Raw genomic sequence first — 26309 nt, forward strand, 5'->3', positions numbered from 1 at the left:
CAAGAAGCCATTCTGTTCTTTTGGGGGTGGGCAGAGGAGGGAGGGGACACTGTCAGTACTTTACGGTGAGCGAAATAATGACTAAATCTACAAGTCACATAAAAAGGAGAGAGACGTATTCGGCCGTATTCAACAGAGAGCCACCGTTTCCAAGACGAGGACAACAAAAATGCCCAATTTTTTATGACAATTTCCCCCCACCTCCTGAACAATTGATCCACCTCACAAAAAAGGGGGGAAGGTTGATGGAGGAGGCCCATGCTGCCATTATGGAGCTAACGCTTATTGAAGGGAGCTACAAGGGCCTCCAAAAGTTACTCCAATTTCCGTCGGGCTTTTGTGCATCGTTGTCCTGTCTGAAAGGCTCAGTTAGGTATTGTTGCAAAAAAAGTCTGCATCCACATTTGTTCCCCTCTAATTCATACTCGGCATTGTGAAGTTTTGCTATTCAGGGGCTGATTGGACAACAGCCCTGACAATGGCCAAGCGATTAGTCTCCCAGCAGGGGCTGGGGTTGTGGGTATAAACCTAGGGATGGGGCTGGAATTCGCTGGGGCATTCAGCTTCCTCTCGGGGCCTTCCTGAGAGGCCGAGCCTCCTTTGCTGCAGGTAATGCATTCCTTCAGAGCCGGGAAACTGAATCCTTGTAATTAGCGTGTCCCGGACGGGGCAGCCCCCCTTCCCGCGCGCACGTCGACCCTCGGGGGCCCCGAACATTTCTAAGGAGCTCAGCCCCTGAATCGCTCCGGCCTCGTCGAATTGAAAACTTTCTCGGGCGGCTCGGTGGGCCTGAAAATCAGCACTCAGGGGAGGGGAGCCGGGAGAGCGGCGATCAGCCGCTTAACCCTTGGCTCGCCGCGCCCGGCTGCCCCCCGCCTGGGCCGCGCCCCTCCGCGAGCCTCGGGGAGGGTCTGGGCGCGCCGAGCCCCGCGCCTGGCGAGGTGTACCGATGTCAGTCTGGTGCTTGCCGTGTCAGTAACTTGAATTCATCTAGATTTCCTTCCCTATTGTTTTATAGCATTTTATGACAATGTGCTGCATAATATAATTTAAATCTTCAATGTACAACTAATTCTCTACCATTAATTTGTCAACATGATTACTGGATATGCCACCCGGAAAAGCAGGCTGACTTGAAGTATGGATAAGACATTCATTCCTGTGTTCTCTCCCGGAGGTTTACATAGGAAATGACAAGGGTATACAGAGTGGCTTTTCTTGGACTGCCTATAATCTTCTGAAAACTGCAGTTTCAGGGTGATTCCCACTTATATTGAGGGATTCCAAACAGCAGTTGGGAAACACACACACACACACACACACACACACACACACACACACACACACGCACGCACACGGCCGCCTTCGAAAGGAAATTAATTAGGCAGCGCCGGGTCCTCACAGCGGCGGCCGGAAATAAGCCGGGCCCAGCCCTGTGCGGAGGGGCCCTGAGATGGGCTGCGGCGGCCCTCGGGGGGGGGCGGGGGCGGGGTGCGGCCGGGCGCCTGAGCCGCGAACTCGTAGGAAGCAAGCGGGCAGCGTCCCGGGCGCTTGCCGGCTCCGATGGTGCTGGGAAAAGAGAAAAGCAAAGGCTGATGCCTGTGGACAAGCGTTTCTGGCCTCCCTTGACTTCGAGGTCGCCCCAGACTGCAGCCTCCCTCTCGCGCTGGCTGTCAGAGCCCAGCCTGGGAAAGCTGGTCCTTCCTGGCAGGCTCGGGGAGGACGGACGCCCTGCAACCACCAGCCAAGTGATAACACCCGAACGCCTGCACCATTACAATTAAAAAGCAGCAGCACCCCAAACCTTATTAAACATTCAAATAGAAAAATTAAGATATTCTGGGCGAAAGAAGTGTTTAGACAAAGACTGTCTGCTTCAATTTCCCTGTTAAGCGGGGAGGTGGCTGCTCGGAGAGAGAGAATGACGGTAGATTCCATAAATTAACTGAAAATCCCTCTTCTCCGGAGCCCAAGTTATCTCTCCGTTGCCTGCAGCTCTGATTTAGAAGGGGAGCCGGCTTGTTTACCGGTTTAATTAATGCTCCTTTTCAAGCAGGGAGGAGGGGAAGGAAATGAAATGACTCGGCGATAAACAGGTGTAGCGGGGCCTGTAGCTGCGCTCACGGGGCCGGTGGCAGCCTCATCAGGCTCCACTGGGCCTGACCCCGCCAGCGAAAAAGGTAGATGGCTCAGCTGGAAACGCAGTAGGTGAGCATTATTTTAACGCCAGCCTGTGATTGGAATGGCTTAAAGGGACAATCAGCACTTGGGCTGCTTCTTCTCCCTCCGGAATGCATTCTGATTCTTTCCTCTTGCTGAAGAGAGAAGAGCCAGACCTTGACGATATAGGTCACAGCCCTTTTTGCCTCTTCCTCAGCCTTCACCTCAAAACGTAAGGGAAGAGCGAATCAAAGAGGAAACCGGCCTGTCAGAGGCAAGCTGGGGACCAGATTTCTGCTCTGCAAAGACTCCCGGGGCATTCTCTCCTTATTTACTTAGTTCAGCTTTTAATTCCAGGAGCCTAATATCTGGGATTGGACTGTCCGCAGCCTAAGTGTTTCTGTGACCTTACAGATAACAGGGAAGCTTGGATGGAAAATGAAATTCAAGCGCCAGCTAATTTTAGAAACATAACTAAAAACTTATTCCCGAGGGGAGAAATGGCAGTGTCTGTAAGCAGAGGCTGAACATGTTTTTTAAATTAATAACTATCCCCGGTATTTGCTAAATGATGGCCGTATGGTGTGTGTGTGTGGGGGGGGTCATTAAAAAAATGGCAGGTGCCCAAAGTGAGAACACATGTTTCGTGACTTCGAGTCACCTGTCTGCTCTGCCTGCTGCGGCTGCCTTTGGCAGCCAGCGTCCTCCCTCCGACAGCACAAGCAAGCCCGGAAGCTGGCTCCATCAGCCATACTGGCCCATGGAGAAAGGAGTATGTTTTCTTTTTTACCTGCCATTTATTGAATACATACTTGATGCCCACACGTGTTGTGCCTGATTCTGACAACTTCCTTGCAAGATGATTGTGCCCATTAATCTTGAGAGGTTTAGAGTTTTAGTGATTTGCCTGAGACCACAAAGCTAATCAAGTGGAGTGTGTCTCTGACATATGGCCTTCTCTTTCCCTCCTCAGGGACCAGTGCCCTTAGATCCCCACAGTCCTGTGGAGAAGGAGATTCTGTTCTTAGATAAAGTCTGGCTGTCCTGAGTTACAGGAGAGGAGATCTTGCCATCTGGATAATGCCACAGCAAGTTGTGGTTCAGGTCAGTGGGAACCCAGAAAACATATAAGCACAAAATACTTCGAAGAACACAGAGGTTCCTTTCAGGAAACAGTTCTGGACTGGGAGCTAGAGTCTTTCAGTTTTATTGCTAGTTTCACAGGCCATGAGTGTGTGACCTAGAGCCACCTAGTACACAAGTCCCCTCCTATGGCTGGGCAAAAGTTTCCTCATCTTGGATTGCACAGCGTGGGATGGGGACAAAATGAGCGGAACTGGTTTAAACACATTGACCTGTATTTGGAACATGACATGTGAAAGGATCTTCAAATGTGCAGTTTTATCACCGAGGTCCTGACATAAGACTACATATGCATGTGTTTTGAAAGGAGGGAATTACTATACAGTAGGGAAAATTTTCTTACTATTAAAGAAAATATTAGACACATTAACAGTGGTACCAAAAGTTCTAATGCACCTTGTGATCATAGCATCTTTGAATAGACCATTAATTGTCATAACAAAACTTATAATAATTCTGGCCAGTGTCACTTGCCATATGCCAGACAGTGCTAAGTACTTGAAGTAACCAGTCAGACCTTACCATGACTCCATCAGATAGGTACTGTCGTGGCCATTCCCGTTACACACATGGGAAAATGGAGACATAAGGCAGTTGGGTCACATAATTCACCAATAGCAGAACTGTCACTTGAACCCAGGCAACCTGGCACGGGAGTCCATGTACTTGATCACTGAGTTACGTATATGTCCCATGAGATAATGTCTGTGTAATTCCCTACCTCTCCAACCCACATTTTAAAGATGCTGAAAGTAAAGGTCCAAAATGTTAACTGATTTGCCCATCATCATACAGGGTTTCATGGCTGAATTTAGCATTTAGATCTCTCCTTACTCCCAGAAGTGGTACAATTTATAAACATAACTGCTACACATTTCACCTGGCCTTCAGCCTCTCTGGAGAAGTACTGCCTGGATTTATACATTGGATCTATTGTCCAGGCAAGCTCCTTAACTTTTCTGAGCCTAAATAATAGTGCCTACTTCATTGTTTGGCAGATGAAAAGAAATAATACATGGAAATATTTAGCGTAGTTCTTGATGTATACAGTAAGTGCTAAATAAATCTCCCTCACATTCAAGATGGAGGATCCAAGAAAGGAGGCAGAATCTGTGGGCAAGGCCTGACATAGATGTGGCTGTCTACTCAGTAAATTAGCCTAAGTTGAAGAAAGAGTCAAAGGACAGGACAAAGGGCTGCAGCATGGCTGAGGACAGAGGACTCTGAGGCCAGCCCCTTTTGCCTCAGAGAAGGACTCACTCCAGAAGATGTCACTGGCCTGAGGGACAGAGGGGAGGTGATGGCTGGACATGAGGGAAGAGGAGAGGCAGAGGAAAGCAGACTGGGGAGGCCAGAACGGGAGGAGGGGCTGTCTAAGCAGTCACCCATTCCTCGTGGTGGCAGTCCCTAGAGACTTCAGCCATGGTTGTTTCAGCCCCCCGGGGAGCAGAAGGAGAGGGTGTCGGGAAGGCTGAGGGCTGAGAAGGAGCCACAAAATGCCTGGCTGACAGGAAGTTGTCCAGAGAAGAGAGAGCCCTGGAGAGGTCTGTGTGTGGGGGTTGAAGGAAGGTCACCTGGTCGATGTAGGAGTGTCCAGAATCCTGGGCAAGGGAGGGGGCGAGAGGGTCCCTGGGACCATTTAATAGCGAGGCAGTAGCTTCTCAGGGTGCTTAGTTTCAGATCTTGGAGATGTCCTTTGGCCATGGTGATACCGTCACACAGAAAATGGTGACAGACTTACAGATGCTCAGGAATTTGTTTGGGGGCCTCCAGAATAGATCATAAGGGAAGATCTTCTCATCCCAAGTGTGGGTTCCCTGCCCTGCTGGCTCTTTCTCCACTGTAGGGTTTGAATCACCTGAGGTCCTAGGTATTTTTGAAGGTGGGGAGTAAACTGGGGGTTATTACCCACCTGTGGTTTTCCCTCCTTAGTTTAGGGAGTTTTCAGTTAAAGGGCCTTGAAATAAAAGGCAAAGCATCCCATCTGGTTTTGGAAAAATATCCAGGGAACTAGAAGTGGGAAAAATATCTGGTCTCTATCCCTCTCACCCCACCCCCTGAAGGTGTGACAAATAGCAGATGTTCAACAGCTGTATGTACTACAAGTACTTATTTTTGAACACTAAAAAAGGTAGACTATGAGCAAGAAGGTATTTCCTGCCACCTAAACTCCTCGGAGGGTAGGAAAGGACATCTGTCCAGGTCAAGCCCCCCATGGACCTTTGTCCTCTGTCTCCGTCAGTAAAATTGTCCAATTGTGCAACTAGGGTATGCAGGGATAAAGTACTTGATGCAAATGTGAACCATACATGTTATGTAAACCTAAGAGACTGTGATCTTGTTCACAGAGGGAGAAAGGAATATTAAGTGAGGAATTTTATTATTAAAACTTTCAAACCTATAGAAGTAAAAGAATAGTCAATATTATTCCACCTTTCCCCATCTCATCCCAAGACTATACTGGGTTATACTGAAGCAAATCCCAGAAATACCTTTTTTTTTTTCCTGCCAGTGCTGGGGATGGAACCCAGGAGCCTTCTACCACTAAATTGTATCCCCAACCCTTTTTGAGACAAGATCTTGCTAAATTGCTCAGGCTGACCTCAAATTTGCAATCCTCCTGCCTCAGCCTCCCAAGTAGCTGGGATTCCAGATATATCATTTCAGTTGTAAATAATTCAGAATATTTAAAGGCTTTTAAAAAACATGACTGTAAGTCTTTTATCATCTAAATAAATTGACAGTTTATTGATATCATCAAATATTAGCCCCTGTTCAAATTCCTCATTTGCCTTAAAATGGACTTTTGCTGATGGTTTTTCAAATCAAGATTCAAACCAGGTTAACATGTTTCACTTTGAATCTTGGAAGTGTCCCATTATGTTCATCAACAGATGAATAGATAAAGAAAATGTGCTATTTACTCTTACTTAAGAGTAAATCTAGGGCCAGGGATTTAGCTCAGTGGTTTTGCTGCCTGCAGTGCAAGCACAAGGACCTGAGTTCGATCCCCAGTACCAAAAAAAAAAAAAAAAAGAGTAAATCTAAAGAGCAAAGAGAGAAAGAAAGAACAAAAGAAAGAAGGAAAGAAAAAAAGAAAGAAAGAAAGAAAAGAAAAGAAAAGAAAAGAAAGAAAGGTTGTTCTCAAAGGGGAAGATAATCAAAAGACAGAGGGAAGGGTGAGGGAGAGAAGGAATAAGGGATGAGAAAAAGGAATTGGGATGTGTTATGTACATGACCAACTCCACACAAGGAATGTAAACACTGTGTACTGCAAACACATACCAAAAAAGGAAGGGGACCAAAGGATGAATAGAGGGGGAGGAGGAAAAGGAAAAGGGATGAAAAAGGAATTACGGTATGTTATGTTTGTGTACCGATGTCCTACCAGGAATGTAAACATTATGTACCATATGCATGTACTAATAAACTAAAATAAAAAATTGTATACAGAAAAAAAATCATAAAATATATAACTAGTGGCAAAACAGCAACAAGAAAACATGTTTCAGGCTGAGGATTTAGCTCAGTGGTGCTGCCACCTGCCTTGCAAGTGCAAAGACTGCCTTGCAAGCACAAAGGCCCGAGTTCAATCCCCGATCAGGTGAAGATCTTTTTCCTTGGGCTTAACTTGACCTCCAGGCTGCCAAGGCTCGGAGAACCTGAGCCGAGGTTTGCTGTACCCGACCAGAGCAGCGGTTCTTCATCATTCTCTCATCACTGATTCATCTCATGGCAAGGCTTCTTGGGCATTCAACAACTGGTCAAGTAGCACATCTAAAATCTGGAGACTCACAAGAAAGGATGCTTCTTGAAGTACACATGGGAATGGAGTGGAGAAGACAGCTGCTTTTTTGCTGAAGTATAAGTTATTTATTTATTATTAATAATTGTGGTGTTGAGGATTGAACTCAGGGCCTTATGCGTGCAATGCATGTGCTCTAACACTGAGCTGCACCTCTAGCCCTAAGGTATAGTTTAAAACACCTACTTTAAAAGCAAGCACTGGAATTCTTTCCTCTTCCTTCTCCAAATACCATTCCTCTTCCAACTCTGTCCTGCCTTTAGGCCCTCTCCCTTTAGTTTTTCAGCCTCTGTACTATTCAGCACCCACTACCAATTTTTTTTTTTGTAATCACCTGGCTTCTAGTAACAGAAGCCAGCCTCCGTGAGAGGATTAGCTGCTCTATATGCAATGTATATTTCCTCTTCATCCAAATTCCACGTTGCTAGGCTGAAGGACCTCAAAGGATCTGACACATACTTGGTCAAAGTACCCAAGACTTTCAAGAGCCTGAGAAGCTTACCACATGGAATCCTCTCAAACTAATAATCTTTAAATACTTGTGTAAGACATATTAAGTGGGGCAGAGCCATGTTGATTTTTATTAATAAATTACCTCTTACATACTGAACACATCTGACATACCTTTGCTCAGAGACAACCTCTTTAATCTACTTGATTTTTAGTTCTTCCAATGGATCCATGGTTGCCAAATTTATTTTTTTGGGGGGGGGTTACAGCATATCCTGGCATGTTTGAATTTCAGATAAACAATGACTATGTCCCAAATATTGCACAATCTATTTTATTGGGCAACCCAAGGTGGATATCCCATAGAATCCAGAGTCGTGTACCTTACACCTCTGATGTACTCACCAATTTCTTCATTTGCAAGCGTTTAAGGGAGTCAACTGTGGAATTCTGAGTGTGAAGAAATTTCAGTGTTCAAAACGCTGGTGCGGCTGTGGTGAAAAAAGGAACGCTCCTACATTGTCGGTGGGAATGTAAACTAGTACAACCACTATGGAAATCAGTATGGAGATTTTTCAAAGAACTAAAATTAGAGATTCCATATGACCTAGCTCTTCCTCTTCTAGGTATCTTCCCCAAAGAGCTAACGATATCATACTACAACAATACATGCATTCCAGAGTTTATAGCAGCACAAATCATAATACATAGCTAAATTCTAGAAGCAGTCTGTATGGCCATCAACGGATGATTGAATAAAGAAAATGTGGTATTTATATATAATGGAATATATATAGACTATAAAGAATGACAAATCTGAGACATTTGTAGGAAAATAGGTACACCTGGAAAATATAACCTTGAGTGAAATAAATAAGACAGACAAGTTGAAATAGCATATGGTAGCTCTCATTTAAGTGAGGCAAAGTACAAACAAAGAGAAAAATAAAGAATGGATAGAAACGAACAGATGGATCTCTTGCAATAGAGAAATGGTCCAAGGGAACAAGGGAGAGGACTGAGGAGAAGGGGAAATGAGAAGAATAAAGATATGCCATGTACCTAATAACCTTAATGAATATAAACATTATAGGTCATATTATGAGCTAAGATTAATCAAGAGGGGCTGGGGATGTAGCTCAGTGGTAGAACACTTACCTAGCACACAGGAAGTCCCGAGTTCAAAGCCCAGAACCACCAAAGGAAAAAAAAAGATAAAATGGCTCCTTATAATATCAACAAGAATGAAAATTAGAATAGAGGAATTTGAGGAGGAAGGGGGGGGAGAGGCAAGAGAAAGGGGATTAAAAAAAAAGAAACAAGCTATATTATGTACATGTACCCACTCCCCAAGGTGACTGTAAACTGCCTGTACTGCAAACATGTACTAATAAAAAAAAGTTGAAAAAAAGAAAATAAAATGTGTTATCTATGCATAATGGAATAGTACTTGGCTGTAAAGAAGGATCAATTAGAGACATTTGTAGGAAAATGGATACACCTGGAAAATATAATGTTGCGTGAAATAAATCAGACACACAAGCTTAAATACCATATGCTATTTCTCATTTGAGTAAGACAAAATATACACAAAGATCATAAAAAGGATGGCTAGAAGGAAACAAAGGGACAGATCTCTTTCAAATGGGAAGGAAACCAGGAGACTGAGGGGGAGGAGGGGAGAGAGGGAGCAAAGGGAAGTAAGAAGAGTTAGGATAGGCCATGTACAGGACCCTAATAACCTGAATGAGTACAAATACAGCCTAAATGGAAGGTAAGAATAGTAATGAATGAAAATGGTATTTAGAGGCGGAGGGAGGGAGGTGTGTAGGAAGGGAAAAGGGATTATAAAAGAAATAAGAAACAAGCTGTACTAAGTACGTGTACCTATTCCTGAAGATGAATGAGAGCTTCATGGACTACCAACATGTACGAATAAAATTAAAAACTGCAGTGTTCGATATTATTCTTTCCACTCTTCTACGGTTTGTCTTTGTAACTTTAACAAATGTTTAAAGCTGTGCTTATTGATCCATTGACTTTCAAAATACATCTTGCGTGTCAGCTTTGTAAATTTAGAATACTATTGCTGATATTCCCTCCCCGTCTCTAACTTTTCTCTCCCTTCATACATCGCACTTTTCTACCACTATACTTGCAGGGTTACATTTTTTTTTTTTTTTTTTTTTTGGTACCGGGGATCGAACTCAGGTCCTTGCGCTTGCACAGCAGGCAGTGAAACCACTAAGCTAAATCCCCGGCCCTGCAGGTTTACATTTTGAGGTTAAAATGTATATACTTTTCTGCCACACAGCCTAGTTTTCCAAACTTTGCTTAGTGGTTGACTCTTGAAATGGAAAACTAATTCTATTTATGTTATTATGTAATTATTTATGTATTATTTAATTATAGTAATAATTTGAGGATCACATTCCTGCTTATCTAGTCTAGTATCATGATCCTTCAGTCTCTTAAAAGAGAATGTTTCTAGCATGAAGTTAAATAAATTATTCCTTATACTGTACTTTATCATTTCCTTAGTTTCATGTCACTTCTAATTTACCTCCTATTCTGATCTTGACTTTTTATTTTTATTTTTTAAATTTTATTAATTTTTTATCTTGATTTTTTTAAATATCACTCCCTCCCAGAGTTACTAGTTGCCTCTATTCTTTCTCACATTACTTGCTAGTGTACAGTTTTAACATTTATGGATTATGTTATATGATCCCCTAAGAACTGCCTTCCCTTCTCCCTCAAAGTCCCTGTGACCCTGCTGGTTACTGTTCAGACTGAACCCAGTAGTCATCACAGATTCCCTTCCCTGCCATCCTAGACCAGAGCCTGGGTTGTCTTCTTTCTCCCATCATCCATTTTTGCTTTGCAGGAGTATAGCCGCAGCTGACTTCCCAAGAAAGGGCATGTTGCAGGTAAACTTTCTGTGCCCTTACTTGTCTGAAAACTCTTACGTTGTCTGCCACCTCACAGATAGTTTGTGCATAGGATTCTAGCCAAAGGCGAGTTATCCTCAGAATTTTGGAGACATTACTCCATTCTCTGCCAGCATCCATGTTGTTAAGTAGAAGTCTGATGCTATTCTGATTACTATTAATTTGTAGGAAACTTGCTCTTTCTCCCTGGACTCTCTTAGCATCTACTCTTTCCACTCAGTTCTTTGAAATTTTGCCAGGCTATGTCTAGTTTGTGGGGTTTTTTCATTCATTGTGTTGAACACTTAGTAGCCTGGGCCAGGGATTTAGCTCAGTGGTTCCACCACCTGCCTTGAAAGCACAAGGACCCAAGTTCGATCCCTGGTACCAAAAAAAACCCCCCAAAAACCACGAACACTTAGTAGCCCTTCCAATATTAGGACTATTTTCTTCTTTTAGCCCTAGGAAATTTTATGTATTTTCTTTAATTTTTTTCCCCTTAAATTGCTTTGCTTTTTCTTTCCACAATTTCTTTTCGATATTGGAATATTCCTGTACATCTTTTATTATTATTTCCCTTATATTTTCTTTCTGCTCTGAGCTTTATGAGATTTCCTCAATGTTTTAGTCTTTTCTATTCTATTTTACCAACTACATTTTTAATTTTCAAGAACTCATTGTTTTCAAAATCATATTTTAGGTATATTATCTCCCAGCTCTGTCTGAGAATTCTCAAGAGGTGCAAAAGTGATCTTCTGTTTCCCTAGGAGTTAGTTTTTTTGGTTTATTTTCATACATTTCTTTCATGCTGATGGCTCTGTCTTTCTGTGCACGGGCCTCCTGGCCATCTCTTGATATTAAGTACAAATACAAATAACTCTAGGCGGTGTGGATTTGCTGTGCAGTTGTGTGCCTGGCTTCCCTGAATGGGCTCCCCTGAACCTTCCTGAGGTTTCAGGTGGACCGGCTTCCATCTCCTCTAGAGCATTCTGGTGCCCTGCACGGAGCATTCACTGCAGCTCTCTTCAGCTGTGCCCTTTAAGGCTTTTACATTTGCTTCATGCATTCTAGAAATTCGTTTATGTATCTTATTTGTTGGTGCCCCCTCCTCTTCTCCTTAGCATTATGAGTTTATATATTTTTATTTTTGGAATTTTATAACTTTATTCTAGCAAGAGTTCTGGACAGATAGGAAACAAAGATATAGTCTGTGTTCACTACCTTGCTTTGCAAGGAGATTCATATACATTTAATTGCTCTATCTTTCTGGAGTGTGGTGCTCCTGAGCCAAGAGGTCTGCCTGTGACCCCTTTACAAATGGTACACATAAACCATAGCCCGGTCCCCCAGAGTTCTCCCTGTGCAGGTTCATGACCCCAGAGGACAGAAGAAAGGGGTCTGCTTCCTTCCCTTGTAGTACTCCTCCCTGGGAATCCTGAGATGCTCTACAACACCACCTCCTTTCAACTCTCTACCCTCAGGCCACTCAGCCCCTGGGTGCCCTCCAGATTGTTCCAGCCCCAGAAACTGGGGAAAGCCCTCCCTGTTCTCCATGATTCATCAGTTCCCTCCACTGGATGGGCAGGTGGAACAATTTCTCTCCCCTTCATAGCACTTATCTCAGTCTATAATCCATGTCGAGCGAGCCTGTATCTATTTTCTGCTCCTCTGATATCCTAGGCATTTAAGTATGAAGGCTGGGGCAGAGCAGGTCCCCAGTAAATACCTGTTGAATGACTAAATGACCAAAAAGATGGCCACAAGAAAACCATTCCTCTGCTAACTATAGTTTGAGAAGTAACCCACATATGTCCAAAGTCCATCTCCACAGATGCTCCACCTCAGAGCTCTGGTATCATTTCAACATGAGCCCTCCGGCCTATTCTGGCCTTGACCACAGCCTGTGTCCCAGACTTGCCAGGTTCTTGGCTGAGCACCCAGGGCTCAGGGAGATGGGTTAAGGTGCAGCCCACAGAGCTCAAAACTCATATGGGCTTTTGGCCACCCAAGCCTTCTGCAGGGACTTTGCTTGGAATAAGCAAATTTGTGATTTGTCTCTGGACAAGGCCCTTGAAGCCCGAAAGGAAAGAAAACAGCTTCGCCCAAGGGGCCAGTTGGAATTTTCTTAGCTGAGACCCCAGACCCCACTGCAGACTGGGGACAATGGAGCTCTATACTTCAGCTACCTTTGGGCTCTGGCTTCCTGGCAGTGAGGCTCTTATTAAATTTGGGATTACCATGTGTAAAGCACAGTCTGAATTTTGTTTGCTCTGCCATGTAACTTGCCTTTCTAAACACTCAGTCAGAGCCGCAGTTAATCTACTGACCGTGGGTTTAACCGGCAGGTGGTCAGGCGGCCCCCACCAAATTCCTCCTGACCCTTTGTTACCTGGCCTGGAAGGGAGGGACTTCTTGTTTGGGAAGTGTTTCTCCTCCCCCCGAACATTTTCAGTATTAAGAGTCTTTTGTCACCATCAATCTGAAGGGAGGGATTATGATGGGCAGGCTGTCACCCAGATTGTTTCTTCCAGAGGATAATGGGAAAAGTTTGTGAGCTGGCCTAATGAAACCTTTCTTCTGGGGGACAGTACCATTTCCATTACATTACAGCTCAAGTCTCAACAATCCCCCAGAAGAAACCCAATTTGAATATTTCATTTGGGATGGAAGGAGCTGAGTAAACACCTCTCTCCCCTCCACCCCTCTCTGGAGACCTTTGTCCTCAGACCTGAGGAAGAGTCCTGGGTTGTTGTCAGGTTAGTAACATCAGAGTAGAAAAATTAAAATCTGTAATATACAACTGATGTTAAAGAATGTTGGTTAATCCTCATGTAAAAAAATGTTTTCTAGGAAGTGAATACTGATCCCACAAGCAACTACCTGAAATCTATTCTGACCCTGGCAAGCATCAAGGCGGCCTTTAGAATGAGAGCTCCTCTCTGCACCAACCCCGCAACTAACTGCTCTCAAGTTCCTCTTCCTTTGTTTCTTCAGAGAGAATCTCGAAGAGAAAGAAATGTCTAAATGTGCTTCATTTAAAAAAAAAAAAAAATGGCTACGATGATGTCAAATGCACTGGAAGGGAACAGAATTTTCTGTATCTTCCTTGTCTACTTGGCAACCAGGCAACCAGGCAACAGGCACCTGCGAGATCGGGCTGTGTGTGGGCTCCTCGGCGAGGAGAGGCAGAGCTACTGAGAATATCGCTCCGCGATCGTGTGTGCGGCTTTCCTGTCCCTGCTCAAAGCACAGCAGCTAATTCTCAGTCTCCTTTTCACCCCTTGTTTCACAGCGCAGGCCCCTCTCATTCTGACCTTCCAGAGACAATGATCCAGCGAGCATGTTTACTCGCTAGCTCTATTTCTTTGGCTATTTCCCTTCATCTTTCCAGTCTTTACCTACAGCAGAGACGATCAGAAGCAGCTTAATCACTCTAGGTGGGGATGAGTCACACTGACACACCTAATTTTTCTGTCAAAAACTTGGTTTCTACCTTGCCAAGGAAGGAAAAGAAGGGAACATTGGAAAGGAGTATCTTTTGGCATGGCTCACCTGGTGAGCCTGTCCCCAGCCTAGCCGAGCAGGCCACAAGTGACCTTACAAGGAAGCAGCTGCTGTGGTCACAGTATCAGACGTCACTGGAGAAATGCTCACCAAATGCCCAGCACCAATTCCAGGAGGTGGTAATCCAACCCCAAGGGAAAGGTAGTAAAGAGATTTTAGAGACCAGCCAGGAGGATCACCCAACCACTGGCTACTTAGAGTCCTGGGAGGCCAGAAGAAAGGTCCAGGGAAAGCTCTTTCCTGGGCATGGTGAGTATGTGAGGTGTGTGTGTGCATGTGTGCGTGTGTGTGTGTGTGTGTGTGTGTGTGTGTGTGTGTACCATGTGGAAGCTGGGGAATGAACTTTAGATGGTGGTTGACCTCCAATCTAATCTGTAGTTGGGTTTCAGATGTGCCTGCATCTACCGGAGTGGACCATCTGCCATCTGGCCAACTCACTGGCATCATGTGCCCAGCTCCAAGGACTCTGCTTAGACCCCGAGTCCACCTGGGCAGTGTCACTCTGCTTTTATTTCCATTCAGATTGACCCATAAGCCTTCTTTCTGAATGGGCCTTCCTCTGAGCAACAGGCAGAATAGCTAGAGTTCATCTGGGCACAATTTTTCTCCATGGAAGTGGTGCAAGGGGTCTGGTATGGTGGTGCATGCCTATAATGCCACCTACTTGGGAAGCCAAAGCAAGTGACTCTCCAGTGATGTTGAGTTTGAAGCCACATGGGCAACTTAGTAAGACTCTGTCTTGATATAAAGAGGGAAGGGGTGGAGGGAGGGGGACAGAGATAGGAACAAGAGCAGAGATTGACCAACCAGCTGGCCTCTCCATGCAGTCATTTACCTCTCTGAGCCTCAGTTCCTGGTCTGCAATGAGGAGTCAACATGTCACAGGGCTGCCATGGAGGTAAAATGAGGCACTGTGCACAAAGCACCTGTGAGTGTCAACTGCTACTACTGTTTGCCCCTGGGTCTTTCTGCTCCTCAGCTGGGGGTTTCTGTCCTTGAAACAGTCCCAATTGCAAGAGAGGTGGTCTCCGAGGACAACTTTTAGAGCTGCTGCTGGAAGCCTGGGCCATTTCCACCAATTTCTGAATGCGGCTTAGGGAAGAGGGCAGAGCTGGCACACATTCAGCCCTCCTGTCTACTGACCACTAGTGACCTACTGCAGCCTGCCACAGGACAGTGCCTGGATGCTGCCCTCGCGGTCAGTGCATTGGCCTTTGAACTGCCAGGGTGCATGAGATCCCTGGGAGAGGCCCAGCCCTGGCCCTCATGTCTGGCTGACCTGGGACTCTGCTTCCGTGTCTTCACCTGCATGTGCTGGAGCAGTCACTCCAGGTCTTCAGGAAGGTCACACTGGGTCAGGAGCCACTGCCTCCAATTGCTCCCCCCCCCCATGAAGTCCAGTCCTCTGGGCCAGACGCATGCCCCTCTCCCACCCTTACAGCCTCACCTGGCTGTGTCCACCCATGACCAGCTGCCTCCTACCAGAACTACCATGGTAGCCTATTGCTGGGGCTCCTATTTCCTCTCTTGCACCTCCCATTTTCCTCAGAGAGGCCTGTGGAAGATTTGACTCATAAACAACAGACCATCCTATTCTTTCTTTTAATGTCTTCTCATGGCTTCCTATCGAAATAAAGTCCAACATTTCACCATAGCCTATCAGGTCCTGCATGACTGGGCCTGAACATTCATTGCTTCCTACATACTTTACTCACTGGTTGCCCTCCACCTGTGGGACTATGCAGGGCTGCTTCTGCCTCAGGGCCTTTGCACCGGATGTTGCCTCTGTCTGGATGCCCTGGAGAGGCTGGCTTTTTCTTGCCATTTAGGCTTCCTCTAAAATGTTCCCTTCTTAGAACCTTAGTTCCTTGACATTGTATCTAAAGGAGGCCCAGTTACTTTCTAAAATACGATCTTCCTTTAGTGTCCTCTGAGCACCTATCCAATTGAGCCAGTCTTATTTGTTGATAGGTCTGTTACCTTTTTCCTACCACTACAATGAGATCAGTGACTGTATCTTTCTCCTTCCCTGCTCTGAGTGTCTAGCACCTCTTGGGGATGTCTGGTGCCTTAGTGAATGGATTGATCATTAACCCATTTACCCTCACTGCTGCCAAGTCCAAGATTTTCTGAAATCTTTCTCTGTGCCTTAGCTCAGGAACTTCATGCCCCTGGTGGGCCTTTCTTCCCATTTCCATCACTCCCAAGGCCTGATACAAATTCTGTCTCCTCTTCCAGAACATAATTTCTCCTTCCCTTGATCCCTGACCACCCTTTGCAGGTCCTTTTCCACGGATCTCTCTTATTTGAGGACTCGGTCTGTCTGCCATATTAGATTAGAAGCACTATGTGGGCGGGGACCTCACCTACCTCATCCACAGACTCTTGTGCAGTTCAGTGTGGGCCGCACTGAGTGAGGACCACTCTCCTGCTCCCAGGTGACATGGTGGCTTTGTGGTACCTTGATCCTTCCATTTCTGCTCCTTCCTCCAGTTCCTGGGGCCCCTTCCCTTGGTGTAGATTCTCAGTGTCTTCTGCTTCCTTTCTGTCCTTTGTCACTTCCTTCCTGTACTTTGGACTCCATGAAGGTTTATCTTCAGCCATTTCCCACCAAGGACCATGATAGGATGACCTCTCCCAGGGGAGGCTCTTTGAATTGTCTCCAGCCAAGGGGATGTTCTCTTGGTGTGATTTTAATATTGATGGCACATTTTTTTTGTCCCCACTCAAGACCTTCCTATGCTCTTTACATCTTGCCATGTCCTTGCTCTGTGAGGGGCTATGACCTGGACAGAGCCCGGTCTCTAGCCTCTTTGTGTCTTCTCCTGAGTTCCTCAAGAATGAACAATTCCACAGCAGTGCTAGTTGCCTAGAAACACAGAGAATGAGACTCCAGGAGTTACATGAGCAGACTAGAAGTGGACTCACCCTTCAGCCCAGTCCTGTCTAGTCTGCCTCCCTTGCTTAGAGTGTAAGAAGATGTCAAGCATTAGAACATTAGGACATGAAGACCCCCATTCCCAAGTGCCCACCAGTATGCAGACTGAGCAGCTGGATATGGGAGCAATGGGGGAACTTCTTCTGCACACTCAGGCTTTGCAGGTGAATGGGAAGAAACAGATCATGGAGCAAAGGGACTTGAATTCCTACAATGGTGGACTGTGACTTTTAGGTTGACCAATTGCATTTTCACCTGAAATCTTATGAGGAAACCACAGGAATCCTGTTAATTCTGGGCCAAATGCATAGTTGGAATTTGTTTGCTTCCCTTACCCTGTTGTCATTCGTGTCCCTGGTCCAATCTGGCATATTGTTTCACCAGGACTGCTAGGTTATAGGAGTCTCCTAACTGGACTCTCTACCCAGCACTCACCATGACCTTTAACCATGCCCATCTAATGGTGGCACCTTCATTACTCTGAACCCTTCCATGGCTGCTCAGTCTCTAAATCAAGTCCAGACTCACTAAAGCCCACACAGCCTGGCCTTGCTGGCCTCACACACTTCTTCTGACCTGGCTTCTCATCCTTCCCCTGGGGGCAGCAGCTGCTGAGTCCTGGATGCCTTTGGTCATGGCTGAATGGGGGGAGGGGGGAGTGACTGGGTCACATGTTTCCAACACATAGCAGGGGTTTCTCACCTCATAGCTGGGTTCCAAAAGCTTCAGGAGAGGAAATGCCAATTTGCAAGTGAATTTCAAACCTCTGTACTCATGGATTCTGACACAGTAATTCAACAGCCAGAACAAGCCAAGTTCAGAATCAAAGTGTGGAGAAATTAACTCTCTTTCTTGATGGGAGAAGCTGGAAAATAGTGTTTCAACCCCCTCATTCTCCCAATCTACCACAAGGGCAGAGCTGGATAGTGTCCTTCAGTGTCACATGTATATCGACGAAATTATAATATAACCATCCCATGGTTTATCTGGTCTGTGGGCAGGGGTGTGCTGAGAGGGTCCAGACAGCACTTGGCTGTGAGGAAGAACAAATTACTGACAGCCAAGGGGAATGCAAGCTGGGACCCTGAGACCTGTCATCCAGGCCCCAAAGTGGGCTGACCAGAAGGACCTTGAAGAGGAGACCTCTGTAAAGTCAGGAGCTGTGAGCTGCGCTCTCTCTCTCTCTCTCTCTCTCTCTCTCTCTCTCTCTCTCTCTCTCTCTCTGTCATCATTAGATGCTGCTTGAGAGACACAGATAGGACAGAGCCACTCAAAACAGGCTGGGTCAGGGCTGTGGCCTCTGCTCCTAAAAATAAAGCCTGCGAAGGAAATGAAGCCTAATGCACCTGGAGGTGGCACCATAGGTCGGGTGGGCAAAGCTTTTAAATGCTCTGTCTTCTGTTGGGGACAGCATGGTGACATTCCCCCGAGCTGAGCTCGAGAGCCTGACCGTCAGAAGGCAGCTTGCAAATCCAGGCAGTGAAGCCCTGAGCTCACTTTCTGACCCTATCTGACTGAAACATCATACTAAACTTCCAAATTTCTCCCACTGGGAGGTTGCAAACAGCAAAACACAAATTTTCATTGACAAAGCAGAGCTCTTGTTCTAGCCGGGCATTTTTCACACAGCCGGCTCCGCCAACATTTTCACATACCTCCGCCCAACTGTCCCGGTGGACCCGGCCTAGGGCGGTGAGCGGCAGTGCCCACCGGGAAGGTAGAGGCTTGTTAGACGAGGTGAGGCAGGGACGCTGCTCTGAGTGAGGCCTTTTCCTTGGGGTGCAGACAGATTTAAAACCTCTTTTCCAGGCATTCATTCTGCGGAGGCCTCTTCCTTGCTCCGCGGGGGTCTTCGGAGCTGGGGGGGGGGGCTCGGATTGGGGAGGCTGGGCCTCCCGGGGTCTCGAGGAGGGGGAGCTGTAGGAATGGAAAGAGAGGCCCTTCCCGGAGGAGACTGGCAGGCAGGGAGAGGGGCAAAGTGCAGCCCAGGTCACTGGGAAAAAAGAAATCTCAAAGTAAGGGAGTGGGGGAAAGTTCCTCTTCCAGCCTAATTATAAAAGAGGCCTGGGCAGAGACGGGCGGGAGTTCCCCGAGCAGCAAGGAAAGGGAATCGAGACGTGGCCGGGACCAGAAAGGGATTCTCAGGGGGCACCGGCGGCCGAGGGGGCGAAGGCTGGGGAAGGTGGCGCCTCTTCAGAAGCGGGCTGTGGATCACCGGTTCCGAGGGACCTGGAAGTGCATTTGCCTGGGATTCCCAAAAAGGGAGGGCGGACGCCCTTAGAAGGGTGGGACGAATTGATTTCCCAAAGAAGCACGGCACCCTTTCCTCCAAATGCCCTGTCCAGTCCTCCTTAATCGGCCCCGGAGGCGGCAGGTGACCTCGCTCGGCCCCGAGGCGCCTTTGTCCCGCGGCTCCCGCCCCGCACCTGGCTGCGCTGGGGACGCGCTCGCCCGCGGGGCTTTATGCGCGGAGCCTGGTCCTCTTCCGACACGCCTTCACCTCGGCTGGACACGGTCTGTCCTCGGTGACAGCGGCAGAAACCTACTAGGGTGTGTGTGGTGGGGAGAGTTTAGCCCACAATACTTTGGGAAGAAAAGTTTGAGACTTCGACGACCACGCGAGCAGACCTGAGTCCCCAAGTGTCCCCTGCTGAGCTCGAATCCCATCCCTCCGAGGCTTGCTAATTTGTGTGATGGTCACACGTGGGACATGCGTTTCACTACCTTCAGGACGTGAGTTATCTGAGAGGGGGAGGGAGGGAGGGAGAGAGATTAAGACAGGGACTCAGACATTGAAAGCTTTTGCCATTGCCAAAACATCTGAGTCAAGGAGAAGAAAACTGAGAAGGTAGGGCGCGCCCTCCAACTTAGAAAAAGCAACAAGAAGTAACTAAAGTTCTTGCTGAGTGAGTCTGAAATACGTATTTAGCCTCTGTAAATTAAATACCCTGGGTTTTTAAACAGTGATTCCCCAAACATCTATTATTCACGTTAGTAGGATAAACCACTGTAAACCACTGTAAGATTTATAGAAACTAAAAGACTTCCCATGCTAAAGGTTAATGAAAGTGTAATTTGAATCATGAAATCTTTATGTGCCGGCTCAATTTACACGGAGGGCTCATTAAAGATGCGTAGGGTGCAGCGGGCGGCCGGTGACGTCACACCGGGTATTTAAATGGGCGGGGCCAGCCAGCTCTGCTGTAATCCTTTAAAAATATAAAAGCTTGCCTCGTTCCTTCTCTGTCTCTCCAGCTGTAACAACTTCACCAACTGTCTTGGTTCCACCCCGAGGATTTCACAGAGAGAACACGTTAGAGGGAATCAGGAAGCAGAGAAAAGGTCACAAATAAGCACCTCAGGAACAATGAAAGCTTTTCTCTATGCAGCAGTGGGAGAGTTGCTAGAAAAACTGGAAAGGTATTAATCAGAAGTGGCTATAAATCCTCTGGAGTTTTGCTCTTATAAAACTCCTCAGAGAAAGTCTTGAAGGAAATGCAGGTCAAAGCCCAAAAAAGCTCTTGATCAGAGATTGCCGGAGGAAAATCTTCCCAGACGCCGTTTAATAGGCAGCAATCACCCCAGGAGTGGGGAAGCCAAGTACGCTTGAAACATGGTTGCAATTCCTAATAGGTCTTGTCACACTTAAGGCACTGCAAGCTCCATCCAACGAACAGCTGAAGCTAGCTGGCGATTCATAAAGCCAACAGTTTAAAGTTTATTATCATGAAAGCACTTAATGACAGCCATCGCTAGGGGCCCATCATTTATAAAGCTGTGCTGAGTATTAGACATGTAGCATGACCACCAATTTTATGTCACAATTGCTACCATAAAATGACCTTTGGTGATTTTTGCTGCATGTGGTGGACAGCTCTTCCTTCACATTAGTGCTCTGTGGCTTTCTTTGCAGACTATTATGCTGTCTAAAGCTTATTTGGCACTGTCGTGAGCCTCAACCCTGGTTATTACCCCGAAGGCCTGTCTTAAAAAAAAAAAATCTCATGCTCTATTACGCCACTCCAATAATTTACAGTTCTTACCAGCCTTGGGTAGTGTAATATTTTAGTGCAAATATGCTTTACCATTGCAATGTATTTTTTTTAAAAGTTTCCATGCTTCTGGCTAGTGAAATATCTCTTTGATGGGAGTTCACTGAAACGTGCCTCTTATTCCCTGATCAGGTCTCATTGAATGGGCAGTTTCCCCTGGTCGGCTAAAATGTTGCCAGGAAGAGAAAAAAAAAAGGTTAATTAAACTTCCGGTGAGAGAAATTTTTTTAGAAAGATCCTATGTGTGATTAACCCGCCTCTAGCAAAAGCACCAATTCTTATTTCCTTGCATCCTGTCCCAGTGCAAATTTACATCTGAGTAACATTATTTAATTAGGCTTCCATTTGTCAATCTGCTTTGTGTAGTTAGAAAGTGTTTGAATACATGGCCAGTTTATTGCTCCAATGTAAACCGCTGCTGAGAAAGAGGCCTGTCCATGCTACACCACCTTTAAATTGTGTATATAATTTTACAAATGATATAAAATCTGCTTCTAGTCCCTGGGGGAAAAAAAAACCCCCCAAGCATGGCACACTGCAATTTTGGAAGGATTTAAAATATGTGATTTCTGCTGGTACCTACTGTATTGGGTTTTATATAAAGCTTTTTTCAATAAGGTAAATTGTTACATGACAAACTCATCTTCCACCATTATCATCTGCTGTTTGTGTTTAACAACAGGAGTCCCGCTCTAACAAAACTGTTGTAATGGCTGTACAAATTACTCAGCTGAAAGCTTTTCACCAAACAAAACAGTATTAATCAGCAGTTCTTATGAAGGTGCTAATTAAAAACAATTTTCTTCCTCAGTTTGCAATACTAAAGCCATCTTCACTTGCACAGTTTCCAATATACAGCTACTGTATTTGCTCACACTTCAGTCCCTCCATTAACTATTGAATCTCCTATTAGCCATTTTATTACATTTCTGTTTACAAGCTTGTTGACATTTTAAAAGTCACAGTATGATCTGTTTTATCTATTAAAAAATATATTAATTGAAAAGGCAGGGAAACAAAAAAGAGGCAAAATATAGACTCCAAATGCACAGACTTCCAGAACTGAGAATACAGTGAATATTCAACCATGTCCTGGGCAGTAGACTCTTTGGGTACAAAAGAAATTTGAGAATTAAAAGTGGTATTTCAGGCCTAATAGTTAAACACCAATTGGCTCCTTTGTAATTTGGAAATGGTCCAATCAGGAAAACATATTTGTTTTGCCTAAAATCAGTATGACTTTCAAATCAGACTCTGCCATACAACTCAAGATAATTATGATGATTCATATTAGTCTGAAGTCAGGAGACTGATGGGAGAGGGGAGTGGGTACCTGGAATCTGGGAACTAGGGCCCTAATCTGGGCTTTAACCAGCTTCATTGTGTGTGTGTGTGTGTGTGTGTGTGTGTGTGTGTGCGCGCATGTGGTGCGAGCATGCTTCTACATGTACTTTGACTCCCTCCCCATGTGGACATCCTGTCCCTCACCCCCAGAGTCCAATGAAAGGGTCACACCAGACAATGCTACCCAATTGTCTAGCACAGATTGGAAACAATTGAAATGCTGACTAAGCACAAAGTGAAAGTCTGTGGAAGCTAGATTGAAGAAAGGCAACAAAATGAAAAACAAAAACAGCCAGCCCTTAGCAAGAAGGTATGCCCCACTTTGGTAGTGGGGCGAAGGAAAAACAACCACCACCTCCTGCCTATGGCATTAAACCAGGTTCTTCAACTGTCAAAAGCAGTTAACTAGTTTAGGACAGACACCTGGCTGTTGAAATAGGGCTCCAGAGGTCCACTAATCCTTCCTTTCACTCAGTTAACTGCTGGATCCCCCAAATTGATTCAACAGGTATGCAGTGGTAAATTCAGCCCATACTGAAGCCAAAGGGAAAATCAGCAAGGGGCAGGCAGCTCTTCTCTGAAAACACCCGAGGAACCAGCCAGAAAAGCTTTTATGGCCCTGACAAGTTTTCTGCTGAATACTGAGCACCTAAATTACCCTTCCCTAATGGAAGTTACATTTTCATGCTCAGTCAAAAAGCCAACAAAATACACAATTTATACAAAATAGCATCAACCTCTTAGGTAGTCTTTTCTAGCACTTTTATCCCAATTCACAGCATATGTCTTGCTATAAAATAAAATATATTTTTTATAACCAACTTGTATGTAGGTGTTCATATCACTGCATTAGAACTGCGCATGGGTGATATTAGAAACATTCTTATGCCCAAACAAATCTACTTAGTATGACAAAGGAAAATGATGAGTTTTATCAAAAGATAAAGGAATACAAAGAAGAGAAGCATCATAAAAACTCTTATGATTTCCTGGGCTGTCAAGCTTCCTTTTGAAACAAACACGTGCCTCATTACATGGACAATTATGAAATGGGCCACTTCAGTTGCAATTAAATAACCCAATACCAATGCATGGAAATAACCATAAAATTCAAGAGATGTAAATGGATAAACTTTTTGGAGTTGTCATATTTTCCCTTCTCAATGTCTACATTCTATTAAAATTTGAAAAAATAAATAAAAATTATTTAATAATAAGTTACACTAGTTTAAAAAAAAACTTTCAAAGACCCTGGACCGGAGACATTTCCAGGTGAGGTTGCCATGAAGAATAGGTTTATGAAACCCTTAACATTTGACAGGAGATTCCTTTAATCAAATGATAACAGGTATATTTCTTTATTAGGTACCTCTGGGTAGGACTAGCTCAATTCTGACATACTGTTCTCAGATTAAAAAAAAAAAGTACATTAAGGTGTGTTATGTGTGTGTGTGTGTTTATTTTTAAATAAATTTCTCCCAGAGAAATAAGCACTGGGTTTCTATACCCACAACACATAAATGCAAATTGAATTCTTGCCAATTCATGTATTTTCATGAGAAAAAAAGAGGAAATATTCTCATGGTCCTGCTGTTCTATATTTAAAAAGGAAAAAAAAAGAATAGATCATCTTAGGTGCTACAACAGGGATGGGCTTTGTTGGGCAGATTTAGTTACAGGTTTTACAGAAGAAATAATTTTTGCTGTATTTTCATCAGTGTAAATGGAACTACTTGCACTGCCTTTTAAAATATTACAAATTCTAAGTTTTAACTATGAAGCCAGTGTGCAACCTATACAGTCACCAAAGGAGAGCTGCCACTAGCTGAACTACTCAGCTAAATGGCTGGTTTGCATTGCCCTGGTCTTTATCTAGCACTGAGAATAGACTGCTGTTTTATCCAAAGAGGAATAAATTGCTGTTATTGTGATGTTAGCCCATCACTTGGCATTGCAATTCAAGTTTTTGTGAGAAAGAAATGTATGATCTAACTGCGACTTGACCTATGCCTTCTGAGATCCATCTAGGTGCTCTAATGGAGCAGAAAAAGTGTTGAATACAAGGACATGAAAACTGATGGTGAAAAATTTGTTTGATGATAGAAGTGCGTGGAGAAGACATTTGAGAGTCCCTATTTTTATGACAGCTAAGTTTGTTTAACATGTAAAATATGAGCTCCCCCAGACCCCCCCCAACACACACACCTATCACTTTAATTGTATCATGTAGAATACATGCTCTACTTCTACTGAAGATGTGAGGGCATATAGCTAACCTACCTAATGACATTACTGCCAAAGTGGGCACAGATGATTCCTTACAGATAAACATCTGAATTTCCACAAAAGGCATTAGAGCATCTCAGGGATGCACTAGGCAGGCCAGGCTTAGGTTCCCTGCAGAGAAGTAGTCCTCTCCTAATCTTAGGTAGCACCTATTAAATGTTTGTCCTACATTCCAATCAAACCACCTAGCAGTATATACTTATTTTAAATAAGATAATTGTGCGATTGAGTTGTTTTTTTTTAACTCCCCCTGGTCTCAACCTAGTTTGTCAACCATTTATTCAAAATTTCTCTGGGAAGAACCTGTTTTGAAAGAGGCCTGGAGAATAGCAGCAGTTAGATTTAAGCCCTGATAAAGGCTCACTTTTCATTCATAGTCAGAGCCTAAATGTGCTCTTCTTGTACCTAAACAGATAATAAGCACTCAGCACACTCCCCCTCCTTGACACAGCACACTGAGACTAATCACACATAATTGGGGAGGAGGAGCAGAGGGCTGGCCACGCTATTGTGTCCAGAGGACAAACGGTCAGTTTATGAGGCTTTGAGGTGATGTAGTCATTTCTTATACATCTATAGGGAAAAAACATCCTGTTTAAATGGAGGGAAAAAAAAGAACAAGAGAAAGAGATGGCAGGTTTAACACAGTTAATTGGAGGGAGATCAGAAAGATGCGCTTTATTTTTTCACCCGGGACAGAATCATGATATTTGCTGTGTTTACAGATTAAAAACTACTGCCACCAAAATAGAACAAAGACCATTTAAAAAAAAAGTGTGTGTGTGTGTGTGTGTGGGGAATCACAAAAAGAAATTCTGTCTCAGTTAGAGGGAAAAATATTTAGTTTGCTCACAAATCAATTCAAATATCAGACAGACTGCTTATACATATTTAAAGACAACAAGGGTTTGTTCCGGGAAAAGCGGAGAAGTGACAGACAGACTGCGAAAAGGGAGGTGGGGGAGTGGAGTGCCAATGGCTGGGGAATAACTGGGATGAGGACAGGAGTCTTAGCCCATACCTGGAATGTCACAAAGTGAGTGGGGGCCCAAGCCCTGGGCTTGAGAAGCTCAGGGAACCCATGGTTCGTTGCATATTATACCCATTACAGATATTTCTGTTTTTGCGAAAATATTCCCTGTGCCGTTGATATTGTCTTCTTTGGGGAAGCTTAATCTTCTATCCAGTTTTAGTTAAAATAAGCATTAATGGGTAATGAAGGTTTTCTTCATATATATCTGAGCTTTCCGTTTTCAACTGAAAATAAGAATAAAAAAAGGTTAGGAATTTTTATTTCTTCTTTTTTCTTTTTTTGGTACCAGGGATTGAACTTGGGACTTTGTGCTTGCGAGGCAGGCAGCCGAACCACTGAGCTAAATCCCCGCCCCAAGGTTAGGAATTTTTACAAGTCAATATTAAAGTTGATTATAATGTGATGACTTTTTACCTAAATATATAGTTCTGGAAAAATTAATCACAAAAAAGCAACTCAAAGTAGTTCTCAGTGGCATTGGCATAACACTACACATTAAGATGGGAACGTTTTGTTTTGTTTTATTTTAGATGAGGGTAGAGTGTTTTTTCATAAGTATCCAAACTGCACTTGTAACAGAAAGGAATGCTGGGGCTTCTTCCTC

General features: G+C 44.6%; 1 protein-coding gene across 4 annotated transcripts in view; it reads right to left on the reverse strand.

Annotated features, from left to right (window-relative positions):
• Nucleotides 1-1319: 1319 nt before the first annotated feature.
• Nucleotides 1320-26309, reverse strand: part of Camkmt (calmodulin-lysine N-methyltransferase) — a 442726-nt gene continuing 417736 nt past the window's right edge. For 3 of the 4 annotated variants that reach the window (XM_004839379.4, XM_004839378.4, XM_087216082.1), the window contains one exon: nucleotides 1320-25929. In XM_004839379.4, coding sequence (XP_004839436.1) covers nucleotides 25852-25929 — 78 coding nt within the window. In that variant the 3' untranslated portion in view covers nucleotides 1320-25851. The remainder of the gene's footprint in view (nucleotides 25930-26309) is intronic. The other variant, XR_015452987.1, reaches the window with a different exon arrangement.

Source organism: Heterocephalus glaber, unplaced genomic scaffold (assembly GCF_053883595.1).
Source record: "Heterocephalus glaber isolate CG9 unplaced genomic scaffold, H.glaber_assembly_v1.0 deba00001457, whole genome shotgun sequence".
In the NCBI taxonomy this organism is placed as follows: domain Eukaryota; kingdom Metazoa; phylum Chordata; class Mammalia; order Rodentia; family Bathyergidae; genus Heterocephalus; species Heterocephalus glaber.